This window comes from Podarcis muralis, chromosome 9, assembly GCF_964188315.1.
Source record: "Podarcis muralis chromosome 9, rPodMur119.hap1.1, whole genome shotgun sequence".
In the NCBI taxonomy this organism is placed as follows: Eukaryota; Metazoa; Chordata; class Lepidosauria; order Squamata; family Lacertidae; genus Podarcis; species Podarcis muralis.
In genome coordinates this window covers 35,414,788-35,430,078 of record NC_135663.1, presented here as the reverse complement: position 1 = coordinate 35,430,078, position 15,291 = coordinate 35,414,788, and the positions used below count along the sequence as shown (strand labels likewise).

At 39.5% G+C, this 15,291-nt stretch overlaps 2 protein-coding genes across 2 annotated transcripts in view; both read right to left on the bottom strand.

The window, feature by feature from the left end:
* Positions 1 to 2,596: 2,596 nt before the first annotated feature.
* RAB33B (RAB33B, member RAS oncogene family) lies at positions 2,597 to 5,407 on the bottom strand. Its single transcript, XM_028744334.2, has 2 exons — positions 4,992 to 5,407; positions 2,597 to 3,721 (listed from the first exon to the last, which is right to left on the bottom strand). The coding sequence occupies exons 1-2, from the start codon at positions 5,235 to 5,237 to the stop codon at positions 3,281 to 3,283; spliced, it is 687 nt and encodes a 228-aa protein (XP_028600167.2). The 5' UTR covers positions 5,238 to 5,407; the 3' UTR covers positions 2,597 to 3,280.
* Positions 5,408 to 7,707: 2,300 nt separating this feature from the next.
* The window catches only part of NAA15 (N-alpha-acetyltransferase 15, NatA auxiliary subunit), a 33,253-nt gene continuing 25,669 nt past the window's right edge, over positions 7,708 to 15,291 (bottom strand). The window contains exons 15-20 of the mRNA XM_028744333.2: positions 14,707 to 14,900; positions 13,638 to 13,746; positions 12,313 to 12,411; positions 11,106 to 11,249; positions 9,431 to 9,528; positions 7,708 to 9,125 (exon numbers count right to left, since the gene is read on the bottom strand). Coding sequence (XP_028600166.1) covers positions 8,925 to 9,125; positions 9,431 to 9,528; positions 11,106 to 11,249; positions 12,313 to 12,411; positions 13,638 to 13,746; positions 14,707 to 14,900 — 845 coding nt within the window. The 3' untranslated portion in view covers positions 7,708 to 8,924. The remainder of the gene's footprint in view (positions 9,126 to 9,430; positions 9,529 to 11,105; positions 11,250 to 12,312; positions 12,412 to 13,637; positions 13,747 to 14,706; positions 14,901 to 15,291) is intronic.

The following is a 15,291-nucleotide window of genomic DNA, read 5'->3' as shown; positions in this document are numbered from 1 at the left end:
TAAGATACTGTCAACGTAACTGGTGCTGATAAGATGACAATGCTCAATGTTATTTTGCAATAATAAGATAGAACAATTCTATACTATACTATAGCAGTTTAAACAGTTTCAAAATAACCATTTCATCAGTGTTTATGGGTGAAATCCAACATTAGTTACCAGACCTATCCTGGGAGCAATACAGGGATGTTGTCCCATATGTTGTGTCCACATGATTTATTCTTCAACACCCTCTTCCTTCTGATTATAGAACCCTGGTTTTTATTTTTACTTTCTTTAGGATATGATTTAATGCACACATTATTATTACATTTGCATTAAAAGCTATCTTTTACTTAAATGGATTAAGAAAATGAAGTAAACAGGTGAGTCCTCTAAAGAGGAGTGTAAACTATATTTGAGAAATATTTTAGAAATATACATTTATGAACATTTTTTCATTAAAAATCACTGGAGTCTTTGTATTAAATAAATGGTTTCTAGAAAGTGTGTAAACCAAAAGTAAAGACACAAAACAGAGTAAAAAGAACTTCCCTTTTTCAAGTGTTGTAGAAAAACTAAACAAGAAAAACCCTGTCACTTCTAGTTATAAGCAAAAAAATAATAATCCTATATAAACTTGGACACAATCCTCTCACACATTTGGCCCACAATGCAAGTGGATTGTGTTCCTTGCATTTTACAGATTAAGGTGCAATCAATAGATTTTCCTAAACATAAAAGCTAGTGTTTTATACTTCACTCTGCTAATGTACAACAGAATAGCACCTAGTATTTGGCAATTACAATTACAGTAATTGTACTAATATGTCCGCCTTCAATAACATTACAGTAAAGGTTAAAACTTAGTAAGACATTTAATAAGCAGCACACAGTAGATATAAGCAAATTGGATTTGGAATATTAATTGTTCTTTAAGTGTTAGCCTATAATACTGATACTCCATTCTCTTAGAATAATATGCAACGGTATCTTGAATTTCATTGCCTTCCCTTTTTATGTAACCAAAAGTTATATGTAAGCTAACACGAAATGTGAAATGTAGGACACATGTAAAATAAATGAAGAATGAGGATCAAAAAGGTTACAATATGGTACTGAACAACAGAGTTAAGATCAATTCCTACACAAGGTTCACTTATACTAAGGTTTGTAATGCTTACTTCCGAAACAGCCAATGTGGTAGCCTCCAGATGTTTTGGCCTACAAGTACCATCAGCCCTGTTCACTGGCCAAGCTAACTAGGACTGGGGGCAGTTGTAGTCCACAACATCTAGAGGGAACCATCTTGTCTCCTGCTGTCCTAGTTGATTAACATTGATTGATTTGTAAAATATTTGTTTTTAATACTTAAGAAACACCAGGTGGCAGCCACTGCTAACAGGATTCTAACAACACGTTACTGTTAGCAGCTTGAGCTTTCCAAGTGGAGGGAAGAGCAAGAGTACAAAGATTAAACGTATTTAAAATCAATCCCCATTATCTGTCATTCACACAAATTATGCCATTTTCTACAGAACTGTTTTATCCCTTCCTCAATATTTGTAGCTTTAATATTTTATTAGTCAATAAAAGCTCAAATTTCTTTCTTTAAAGGGTGATGGTCCTAATTAGCAACAATAGATATATAAGGCTGGAGCTATATTTGTGCAAGGAGATGAAGATAGGCACCAGGATTTTGCCACTTGCCAATTACTCAGTACTGGAAGGCTGAATCGGGCGCTTGTGCCAGTAGTGCATGTTACACAATGAACACAGGAAAGCCCACCTATCCCTTACACCTTTAGCTTGAGCTGCCCAGAGGTGGAGGCAGTTATTATAGCAAAAATGTCTACGCAAAAATAATCAAGCAAGAAATCTTGTAAGTTCAGCTCTAAACACTCTGTGCTGCAAACAGATTTGAAGATACCTCTTAACTGTTACTAAAAACATGCTGCTAATATTACTTATGGAAAACAGCCACTTTCATTCATATTTTATGTATTTATTTTTGATACTAAGGGATGATATAGACCGCCCCTTCCATATGTTCATAGCTAAGGCACACAAGTAGTTATTTTTTTTACAAATTGTAGATTCTGAAGTTCAGTTGTTCCTACTTTATGCTATTTCAAAAGCAAAACATAGTCAACCACACAGAATAGCATATGATTTTCCCTATATTATTTGCAGTCTACATTTGAATTCACTGTTTGTTTTTAGTAGGATAAACTAAGACTTTTACCTTGGCCATTTGCTTCATAGTATTCCATTGGGGTACTAAAAATACCTCAATCAAGTCTCACGTTTTGGCATTTTGTATGTTGTGTAGGTTACAACCACTTCTAACAATGAAAGTCAAGCAATACACCTTAAGTTATATCATAATGTTATGAATATAAATGATACATTTTTAGAATTGCGTTAGAGCCTTTTAAAAAGTGTTGCAATATTTAGGGAGAATCTGAACTACAAGATCTGGCGTTCCTATTGATGGCTTCGCCTCCAGAGCAATACCACAATTGAGTGGATACTTTCTGATCTCCTGTGGTTACATCAGAAATAAACAATCCACTACAGCTTCAGTTTTCAATGCAATTTCCAATGTTCCATGAGATTCACATGATTTCATTTTATTGTGCAAAAGATAACCCTGGATATTTTTCCAATGTAATTTCTGTCTCACATATAAAGAATACAAAACTATGAGGGCCATCAAACATAACTTTACACAGAAAGTAAACTCCGTAGCTCTACACTTGCTTTCATAATTAACTAACCTAGAGTTTAGATAAAGTAATGAGATGAAGGCAAGAGGTGACTTAACACTTGTGCTCAAGTCGAGCCTTCATTCCATTGCATGATTAAGACATGTGATAGAAGTACAATTCACAAATCAATTTACCAAATTATCTAAAAGTAATTCACTTAAAATTATCATGTCATACTACTCTTTGGGTTTCTATAGAACCGTGATCTGCTCAAATTGAACGCTAAAGGCATCAGTGATTTGACCTAACCTACACATTTCTATTTTAGTGGAGAAAAGATCTCAGAACTAAGCTACTTCAATGGGACCAGAGTCAAGCTTCACAAATCTAACGTCCATAAATCTTCAGTAATTTAGATGATACAGTTAACAAAGTGCAGAGATAAGAGTGGCACACATCCAGATGTGAGAACATACAATAAAGTGCCCAGCAGATTCAATGTAATTTCTACTAAACTGGAACATTACCAACACCATACTCTCAAAGCACTGGCAAACAGACCAAAGTGATGACTACAAAAATACTGTGAGCTAACACCAACATGGCATGGCGGGTTTTACTGCAGGTTCTAGGTGAATTGTGTTATCTGGTAGCTGACTAAGCATGAGTGGCTTGTGACTCTTGAGCTTATGAGCCAGGGTCATAAATATGGCTTCCACATGATCATTGTCATTAGGGTTTTTAGCAGACGTTTCAAACAGTGGCATGCTATGAGTGTCAGCAAATTTCTGAGCCATGTCTGTAGGGACCTGAATTGCACTTCTCAGATCGCATTTATTTCCAACCAAAATCCGGGGTATATCATTGGTGAGCAAGTGTTGTTTGCATTCCTCGATCCACAGTGGCAAACTATGGAAACTGGCAATATTTGTCATATCATACACAAAAACGACTGCGTGTACATTCCTGTAATAGTGCTGTACCATGCTCTTCCTGAATCGCTCCTGCCCTGCTGTATCCCAGAGCTGAATCTAGATGTACCAAGAAGGGGAAAGAAGGGAGAGAAACAAGAAAAAAAATGATTTCACTTAGGCTGGTGGAAAGGCATAATTTCAACTTTAATTCAACAGTACTTTTATATTGCTATGGTTTCTGTTCATGAGGGTCTTTGAGGTCAGTGGTTTTATATCTCAGCAACAGCAACAAAACATAAATGAAAACTTTTGCTGTGAAGCTTGCTGCAAACACTTCTTTATGCATCAGCTTTTCAAAAACAGTTATACTAAATATTAGTAATTGTGCATCTTTCACTGTAGATGGAGGTATTGCAGGAATTAAGAGCTTGCCAAGAAATTTCACATTGTGACATGAGTATTAAGTTTAATTAGGATCTATGTGGGTTTAAAAATCAGCATGCTTACATTTCAATTAAAAAGCAGAGGTGTCATTGCTTAACATAACAGTACATGTATAAGGATGACACAACTTTCCATTTAAGCACTAGCTGGTACCCAAAGGTAACCAGGAATTCCATGCAGCTGGGTGCATGGAAGCTCTACTTCTCTGCACCCAGCATAGAAACCACATGTTGCTAGAGAATTCTGCAAGGCCCTAGCAAACTAGCATTATGTGTTTGCAAACTTTTGTGAGCTTATTTAAACACTGGGATAAAGAGATGCAATAGGCCACAGGTTTGACTAAATATGAGCACATCTTCAAAACTGTGTGATGTTAATACATGTTCAGCACTCAGCACATGAACAACAGTTAGTTAGACCAAGGGGTTCAGAGGTGCAACTAACAGCAAGCCTCGGGCTCAGCGATGAAGCTGGGGGGGGGCTTCCTCAAGTTACCGCACTCAGATTGTTACAAACACAAATCTTGATTCAGGGGAAGCAACTGAGATACAAGTATAACAAATGACCTCCATTATTTTTGGCCGTGTGTCAGCTCCAGGTAGCATGGATGAGCAACAGGACTGGAGTTGCCCACTTCTTTCCTGCCAGGTGGCCTGGTGTAAGATGACCCTCGTGGAAGGGACCACGAGGGTCATCTATTCTAGTCCAACCGGCGGCAATGCAGGAATCTTTCGCCACCTGCACCTATAACAGTATTGCAGCAGAGGAAATCTCAGCAGACGTCGCTTGCCGAGGCAAAGCACCTGCCTTTTCTGCACACACCTGTTAAAGGAGCAGCAGCAGCAGCCCCGGACTCCCTGCCACTTTGCATCTACTACGCGCCAGCTGCAAGGCAGCCGGCAGAACAGCCCCTGAGCCTGGCAGGGACCTCGGCTTTCCGCACCTTGATGCGCTCCCCGTCGATGTCGACGGCGCGTTCTCGGAAATCCACCCCGATGGTGGCCTCGGTGCGCTCCGGGAAGCGGCCCGCGCAAAAGCGGAAAGTGAGGCACGTTTTCCCCACGTTCGAGTCTCCGATGACGATGATCTTGAAGATGCGGGAGCGCGCGGGGGGCAACGTCCCCGGCCCCGCGTAGCTGCTCGACAGGCTCAGCTCCAGCGATGACTCCACCTCGGCCGCCGCCGCCATCGCCGCCGGGCCCGCGAAGGCGCCTTCCGCTGCGTCGAGTCACTCGCGGCTTAGTCGCTCAGGCCCAACCTGGCGGAGGGATTCGCGTCGCGGCGGAGAGGCGAAAAAGGCCCGCGCGCCCCCGTCGCTCGCTCGCGCGCGCTCATTTCCCCCCCCCCCCCGGCAAGCCGCTTCGCTTCCGCACCTGAGGAAGCTGCTGCCGCTTCACGCGTGTTAAGCCACGTAGGAGGAACAGCTCCGCCCCTTTCGCGGGATAGGCCGGGCCTGATAGGCGAAGAAGGCGAAGCCGTGGAAGGGGGCGTTTCCGCTCGCCTCTGCGGGGGGAAACAGGGACGACGGGAACACGAAAGCTCGCGAGAAGTGGGATGTTATCGACGAGTCTTTAAATGGCGGGTTGGGGGCGGCAGCGGCCATCTGGCTGTCATTGTTCGGCAGTGCTAAGTTCGTGCTAGTCTCCTCCCTCAGTACAAGAGCGTCTCACACCCCTGGCTGTCTCTCTCTCGTCCCCAGATATACAAGCGGGAGTCACCCGGCGAGACTGATGGGCAGAAAGTTCCCAGAAAAGCCAATTCCCCCCCACAGACCAAGCTTTAAAACTTGCAGCGCCTCTGGCAGTAGCTGTGGGGAAAGCCGTGAACATCAGCTTCCGGCTGGGCACTGGACCGACAGGGCTCTTCCTAGCCAAGATCTGTTGCTCCCACAATTGCTGGAAAAGGGTGGAAAAGTAGACCGCGCTCTTGCGCCTTTAAACAGCTGGGTAGATAGGAGAGTGAATTTCGGTACTGGTGGGCAGCTGCCAAAAAGGAAACTTCAGGTCAACCTGCTGAAACGCCCTCCTACAGAGTTAGCAAAGATGCAGGAACAGCGTCTTATTTTTTTACCTGCAGTTCCAGCTCATGGCAGAGATCAGCTATCCTGAGCAATACATGAGCCTTTGAGCAGTAGCTTCTATTTACATATTGTTCTCTACTTTCCTGCTGGAGCCAGTGCTTTTCAGCAGAAACCCTCCTCCAAACTCCTCATATTCCTTTTTCTAAAAACCCAGCAACTTTGTCCATCGTCACTTGTTTTGCATAATTGATTTTGCTTCTCAGGGGGTGCAAAGTGCAATGGAGCACCACTCCTTGCTCAGCTCCTCTGCCTGCTTAAGTGGACAATGTATTTTTAAAAACCTAACACTACCCTATACTTGCTTACAACGGAGCAAGTACCACCAAAATCAGTGAAATGCGTTTCCAAATAGACCAGCATGATTATTATGCCTCTGGGCTGCCTTGGTTTTGCCTTCCTATAGGTTACACTGATAATTTTTTAATGACCCAGTACAAAAGGTGTGCATGTGTACTGCTTAAATAGTAATGACCAGATTACTGTGTTTTTATGTGTATATGATGCCCACTATATACCTACCTCCCAAATTTATGTCACTGCAAGATCACACAGTTGTAACTATAATGAAACATACTATCCTTGCTAAAAACAAAAGCCACAAATGAGTGATCTATGTTGTAGGATCTCAGCACTTAAGAGAGTTTTGACCATCACTGGAAGAGGAAAAAGAAAGGTGTAAATTATTAACCCAAGCCCATCTCCTCTTAGCAAAGCACTCTAGAAATAAGGTGGCATCCTGAAAGACAATAGGGCTAATTCTAGAGTAGTTTCCATGGAACATCATGACTACAGCAAGTATTTCCTGAAGGGTTGCTGGATAATAAAGTGGCTAAGTTAAGGGGAAGAAAAACAAGCACGTAGGATACTAAGGTTTCCAGATAGATAACACTGAATATTTGCAGACTAGGTGTGATAGTCAGCTCTTGGTTTGAATGTAATGTAGCAGAGTGTCTCAGTAGCAGACAGCAAAATTATTTTCTTGGAAATATTAGTCCATGAAAATATTGTAGTACAGTTAACACAAAGTTATGACAAACTTCTTTTGTTCAGAGATGTATATATGCCAAAAGGGCAAGGCTCTAGATGAATGACAAGTCAATACTTTCCTTTAACATTTTTTCTTATCACAGAAAGAGTAATGATCTCTCTAAAGAGATGTACAGCAGTGAAAACCATGAAGTGTCAACTGTCAAGTTTCTCATACTGCAAATTATTTTTACCATTTTCTACACTGTGCCTTAGATTTCTTATCCCAAACTTCATAGCTTATAAAAGTTCTCATTTTAATTTTTTAGTTTTCATACAGATGTTGTATTTTGCAGAGATATTTACTATTAACTCCAGGAACGGAACCATTACTGCCAAGTTGCAAATTACTGTTCACAACAGCAGCCATTGTGGGTTAGCTTTATTGGAGAAGAGGGGCAGGAAGGGGAAATAGTGTCTCCAAGCACTGCTGCATTATGCATTGTGGGATTTCACCAACACTAACAAAAAGCTATTATAAGTAATTCATGTTACACTGGTCTTGCGCTACATCTCTTCTGACAGCAGTTTGCAAATTCTATAGCCACACAGCTCTTTTTCAAAACATTTTATTGCATTATATTTGGTACCTTATGTTTGACAAAGGAAATTACATCTGTAACTGCAGGAATAAGAAGCTTGTCTGTTATTGAAAAAAAATCTCGGGCCCGTTAAAAGTTACAAAGTCATGGGCTTGCCTGAAACAACTGAGCAAGAAATATATTCTTAGAAATGTAGGGCTTCAAGTATTACAAACCTGTGACACTGTGGAAAAGTTCCAGAGGTATCTAAACTGCAGCACTTTTTTCTGCATAACATGAACAAGGCCTGCTGAGGTTTTAAACAATTAGTCTCTCGATCAGTCACAAATTGGAAGTCAGGAGTTCCACTCTTTGAATTTTCAAGCCATAGTTATGTTCATTTATATTTTCACTGTACGTGAAAAATACATGCTGTCTTTTTAATGAGTTGGTGCCACATCACAGTGCATAATTTCATTTGGTTCTTGCATTACAGTTTTAACATGTACAGCCAAATGATGCTGTCATCATGCTCATCTCCTGAACAGCAGTGTTGATTTCTTTTCAAATTTTAATAAAAACAAAGTATGTTCTAACTGGTTCCTTCATTTAAAAACTGTGGTGCAAGAACACCAAACTGATCACGTGCAGTGAATTTCGGAGACACAACAAGCTAATTGAACACCTTATGTTTCGTTATTTTGCTTCATATTTTAAATCCCAGTCTCTACAACAGCATTATATATGTATTGCAGGTTTGTCTGCAAATAGTGATTCACATTGCATACTTCCAAAGGGTAGAATCATCTCTGTATCAAAATCAGTCAGATGTTAAAGCCCCAACAACTCTTTGTGCTCAGTGAAAAGGATCCAGTGCTAAAACAGCATTTTTGCTGTCTGAGATAGTCATCTCAACAAGACAAATTTAAAGTAATATTTCTGCCACACACCTGCTCCAATGGGTGTTAAGCCTTCAGATTCCATATAAATTAGTTTAAAATGGGGTATGTAGATAAAGGATACTTTTCAATTTTAGCAGTGCTTAGTTTTTCTTTTAACTGAGCCACCTATATCCAGTAATACGTTACTTTATATTATATACTTGTCAGCAGGATAAAAAAAGTAAAACTTTGAAGGCAACCACTTTTACTCCTTCCATTCTGTGTAGGTTAGAACAATTCAGCAGGTGCGTGACAAAAATATTATACACCAGATACGGTCCAAAATCATTCCACTCCTTAAAAAAAGTTCATATTTCATTGGCCAGTTCTTCAGTTTCTGCAGATATATCTCCATTAATTGTGATCTTCATATCCTCTTCATATCCAGGGGGCATAAAAGCCAAAGCATAAGGGAAAAGCTTATGACAATTTGCTCTGTACATTTCAGCTGCTTCTTTACAGTCTCCAAGGCTACCATCATTCAATGCTTCCAATACCTCGATACAAGTCTAAAATGTGAAAACACAGTGTTAATCCTTTTAAAAGATCCCGTGTATCAATTCACATTACTGCTAGTTCTGTTTTCATTATTTTAAAATATTATTTTCTTGCTTGAATGTTTAATATTTACATGCTTCTTACCTTACATTAGAATACTATGAAAAGGATGCTTTTTCTGCTCCCTAGAGATTTATTAAATATTACAAGTTCCACTAACTGCGGAGCAATTTTAACCAAGGGTTTGTTGTATTATTTGGAAAAGGTACACCTGCTGCTAAGATAACAAATCATTCTGTATATCAGACATATTTACCTGAAGATTTCTGTTTGTGAGGGATTCATCAAGGCAAGTTGCCAGCTCCACAGCTCTTTTCTGGCTAGTAGAATCCAAATAATACACCATTTTGGCAGCTAGGAGAGAGGGGAAGTCATTCCGTTAATCATAAAACTGAAACAAAAAGGCTGTGATCCCTTAAAGTTACTTTCAGATGTGGCCAATCTGTTTTTTGCAAGTGGGCATTTCCATTTTGTAAACTAGATGTGCCCTTTGGGTAGAATAAGCCCTGAGTATGTGGGTAATTGCAGCAAGGCCAATGAACTTAGGATCAAGATAGGAATCTTATACCCTGGTCTGGTGTATGGAATGGGAAATGAAGTGCTTACTAACTCTCCCTCTCACTTTGCTCTATAAACCCTCTGACTTGTATCTGAAGTGTTCTATGAATGAAATGGCTTTCAATTGAGCAGGAGCTCCCACTGACTGAAGTGGCAGAAGTTCTGGAGGATCCCGAAGGTGAAGGGTTTTAACTCAATGGCAGAGCAACTGCTTAGATGGACCAATAGTATATGACAGTTTCCTACGTCCTAACTTAGCACAAGGGACTCCATGGGCTGGGGTGCACTTCTGCCAACTGGATTTGTCCGTTTAGAGAAATTCAGGATCCAAGCCTCTATTTGTAAATATGGAAATGTGCATGCCGCAATTGAGAGATCACAACCTAGAAAGGTTACATTTTAACTGCAATTTCTAACTTGACAGTAAGAGATAACCTAATCTATCAAAGAAACAAAAGCAAAGTTGCTAATTTTGCCTTGTTGTTGTTTGGAAAATTTATAAATGGGACTAACTGCAATAACATCAAACACAGATTGCTACCCAGGGCTTAATGTCAAGCAATAGAAAAGGTTCAGGCAGCCTTTTTAAAAAATGGTAAACTGTTACCATTACACAGTCTAAGAATCCAGCATGCACAATGCTTTCAAAGCCTCCTTTACATATGTTATGAAAGAATCATCAACCTGCTACTGGGTAAGACTATATAACTTATCTTAGTAAAACTAGTATCATAATACCAATATCCCATTACTTTGATAACTGCCTACTACAAAACACTCCTCTCATTAACTAGTTATGCTTAACTGCTAAAGGTAGGATTTTAATAGCATTACTTTAAGGTCTAGCTCGTCTTTGTGCTACTTTTGCTGAGCCTGTGACAGCAACTGTGATGTCACCTCCTTTATGCCACCTCCTTTGCTCAGCTACCTCATTACGAAGAATTAGTTCAAAAAATCTGAAACACTAGAATTATAATATTATGAGTCTGTATATCTATTATGCAATGGAACAGTCAAGACATCCCAGCTCTAAGATAGAAATAAGCAGCAGTGTAATACTGGGTTTCCAATGACTAAACTTGATTAAAAAGAAAAAAAAATCGCAGGGATGTTTATTTTTAATATGAGAGATCATTCAAACATTTGATCCCTCACATAAAACTGAACATGTACCTTGTCTCTAGTATCCTGACTCTTGAAAGAAATACATTCTAATGTTTTTGGATTGATGAAAGCCGTCTTGCCATAAACTGGCATGAATGCAATTGGTATGGTAGACAAGATCTCACATGTAAGACCAAGAGTGGTACATTACTTGGCAGCAAAATTAAAAACTGTCAAGATAAACTTGGAATATGCAGCAAATTACATACCAGATAATCTGTGTGGTAGTGAATCATAGTTCTGTTTAAGGAAAGTTTCATTGAAGTTCTTTGGATTAGTTGCACCAAAAAGCCGATTCATTTCTTGATTCAACACTGTTCTGACTGTTTCTGGTAGATCTTTGCTTTCAGAAACTGTAATGTTAGAAAACACAGTTAACTGCTGCAGAATACGTTACGCTTTAATACACTTATTAAAGATTGTAGTTGCTTCTTCTATTAAAGCCCCAAGATGACCTGTCAGAGTTAAATGAATAGTAGTTTTGAATTTATAGCAGAATAAAAAAGGTAAAGGGACCCCTGACCATTAGGTACAGTCGTGGCCGACTCTGGGGTTGCGGCGCTCATCTCGCTTAATTCAATATGCTTGCTTTATTTTTTTTTTAAAAAAATTAAAAACTGGTTTACGAACTTAATCCGTTCCGGAAGTCCGTTCTTAAACCAAAGGTTCTTAAACCAAGGCGTGTTTTCCCATAGCAGCGGGGGATTCAATTTACAAATGGAACACACTCAACAGGAAACGAAACATGTTCTGCTTCCAAGGCAAAGTTCACAAACCAAAACACCTACTTCTGGGTTTGCAGCGTTCTTAATCCAAGTTGTTCATAAACTAAGCTGTTCTTAAACCAAGGTACCACTGTACTTTATACTGAGTGACAGAAATGGTCTGTCTAGTTCAGTGTTGTTTATTCTGACAAGTTTTGGTTCTCCAGGGTGAAATTTGATAATCACTTGGAAGTAGATAAGCCCTGCTTTACAATGAGAAACCAAACAGAGTTGTGGGCAGAGCTTTCCTGCATTTTGTCTATCTCCAAGAACATGGCCCCACCCCAATCCCAGCCATTCTTTTCTTTATTGCTCATGTATTTCGTCAACATATTGATTCTAAAAAAACAACAACACCCTAGTATTGTGCAATTTCCTCCCTTTTCTGAAGAGGACCATAATGATAAAAGGTAGCATACTGAACCAAGCATTTTAAGCTTGCAAATATTATGCAGTAACTGAAAGATAAACTGAGGGAGGAGAGAGAGAAACTGGATAGATCCATGCACTCCTTTTAAAGAAATATCAAAACAAATCAGAAAATACAATGAATTTTGCTGTTTGTATTTGAGTAAACTGCTCATAGTCCTTGTCAGGTGTAAGGTATGACTGACTATAATAGCGTCTGGAATTATGATTGGTAGGTTCATACCACTGCTGAAGAGGTGAATCATACACTCATGGAGCCATGGATGACTAGGGTCAATAGCAAATGCTCTCTTCACAGACTGCAGCATAAGGAGGAATTTTTCTGCAGGAGACAAAATAAATTGGAACCACATTACAAGATGTTCTAATGTACTAGGGAATTAGACTCGGCAAATAAATACAACAGAAAGCCTCATTATAATTTAGATGTTATGATCAAGATAATTACATTTGAAATTATAATGATTAGAATAAATGAGATGAAGGTCATTATGTTTATATATTCTAAATTTTCAGCAGAGGGGTATGCCATGGTCATGCAACCTATATACCAATATAACAAGTTTTATTCAACTTAAATGCAGTGAGTTCTGGGAACTACGAAACAAAATAAGCTGGCTTGGACCTAAAGAGCCTCTCGTACAAATGGAAAACATTTCTGCTAGTGAGCTGAAGCTTTTCTAGCGCAGCACTCCTGCCTTCTAAAGGCTTCTCCTAGAAGTTGGGGGACCATTATAAGCAGGGTCTGATGATGCAAATAGTGCTGTTGCTCCAAGCCTCCTGCTTGGAGGCTTCCCAAAGGCATTTGTTTAGCGACTGTGAGAAGCTGCTGGACTGGAAAGCTATGTAGGGGGAGGGAAATGTTCCATTATTATTATTATTTATACCCCGCCCATCTGGCTGGGTGTCCCCATGTGTACAGGGCCTTTGGATCAAGACTTAGCTTCGTGAAATATTTTAACTATGCTATGGTATGTTTAGGAAATTCTTTTTTTTATTTATATGGCTAATACTGGAAGGTTATTGGTTTTATAAAGATTACTATTTTTTTTCTCATAAACCTGACATACTATAAGAGGCAGCAATGCCTTTTAGCTTGCATACCAAATGCCAAGCAGTGAGAGAGTTAAAATGTAATCTAAATACCGGACGTCAACATTTCTTCCAGACTGTCAGTTCTGACAATCAAAATTTGTTGATATAGACCACTTTAGGGCCAACGGAGTCCTCAAGCTCTTGGCAATCACAAACAATGCATAAAACAATTCTGCAAGAGAAAAAAATTGTAATCTTCTGAAACATGGTTTCCTTTTGTGCAGGGTTCTCAACTTATTTACAAGAGGATTATTTGTTTATAAAAAGAACTCCTAAGAAAATAATGGCAACTCATTACAATTGATACCCAAGTGGGGAAGGTGTCTGAATACTCCATCTCAAGGCCCAGTCTGGTATGGAAGAAAACAGGAAGACTCCTGCTCCTTCTAACATCTGCATGAGTCTTGCTTTTGTACACTGGTGTATTTCCACTTCATTCTACCTTCCACTTACCTTTCCTGAAGTAAATTTCAAAGGCAAAAAGATGGGTTTCTATTTTGTTCTTCACCAAGTTCTTCAACGGAGTTAAAAACTTAATAGCTTCCTCCAAAGGAGCTTCAACCTAAAAATACATTTTTTGGGGTGACAAAACAGGAAAAAGTTGCATGAGGACTTTTCAGAAGAACAACTGTCAGACAGAAACACTGCTTTTCCTGACAAACACCAATGAAGAAACTAGAACTCTTTCATTCTTAGTGCCCAATGTCAGTAGAGGCAAGGAGTAGATTTATTCCTGGCAACAAATACAGTCCATATCCCTTATAAGTGGCTGCTATTCATTTCTACAGGCAAAAGTAAAGCATTGCATACAAATCTTGTGGTTTTAAGCAAAATCTGGCCTCCTGGTACTAGATATCCCTGTCACTAAGGTCTGGGCTACACAGGTGGAGCAAATGTGCATTATCTTTATACTGGGTTCCTTGCAATATTTAAGGCCTTCATTCATACATCCCAGATAAAACAGGTGTATGTGTCCTTATATGGACCCAATTCAAATGCTGATAAAGCACAACATTTGGCCCTCAAACTCATCTTCACAGAGGCATGCCCACTTACATGATGAGGCAGGTAAAGTCGAAGCTGAGCCAAAAAGGAGTTTACAGACAACACCAATCAGCTGACAGCTGCTGCCTGCAATACCCTTTGGATGGAGCTTTGAAGTCCTGCTGCTTGGAGCGCACCATGCACAGCCCAACATCAGTTCCCTTTGGGAACTCCCTAACGCAGTTGAAGGGGCTGAATAAAGTGATTTGGGTTTTCTCAAAGCGAGTCTCACCTGCCCCAAGAAGCGGTTCATATTCAAAGCATTTGAAGAAGCACAAATGATTCAGTTGTTTCTGGTTTCATTCTTCAGTGCAACAGAACAACAACTGTGAAAATGCCCTGACAGAAGCTGCTACTTGTGATTGAGTCAGCATGCAAGAGTCACTTTTAGAGTGATATGCTTTTGTGTGGGAGTCTCTTTAAATAGTTCTGTGTAAATGGTTGCTCAAACACAATTTACATTCCCAAGTTTCAATACCTTTGCTAGTTTTTCAGGAATAAGCTCTTCTTTTGGTCCTCCAATTTCTTCATCGTCGTCATCTTTCTTCTTTTTCTGGTTTCGTTGCTGCTTCTCTTTTTCAGCGTTCTTTTTCTCCTCCTCCAACTGAGCCTTTTTCTGAGCCCTCCTCTGCTTATTACGTAGCTTCTTTAGCTCCTTATCTGACATATTTGCTATAAAGAAAAAATACTTTGTTGATTATGAATAGAACGATTCCTTAAAAATAACAAACCCTAGATTCTTGCAGCTCAGGTTATTAATACCATTTCCTAAACAAGTCTTCTCAAATTCCAAATCATGGCCCAAACCTGGATGACTTCCGTTAGAAAAGGCATAGTGGCTTATCTATAATGCAGCCTCACCCAGAACTACTTGGATTGCCACAATATACATTTTGTAACTTATCCCAGAAGATCAAGAGAATATGCAGAACCCTTAATTTGTACATTTTCAGAACACGAAGTCCATGTGAATGTATAGTTAGGATGTTTAAAAAAAGTTATTGGATGGCCAATATATAACACTGCAACTCCTTAAACTGTAAGCTATATACTGTATTTTTTG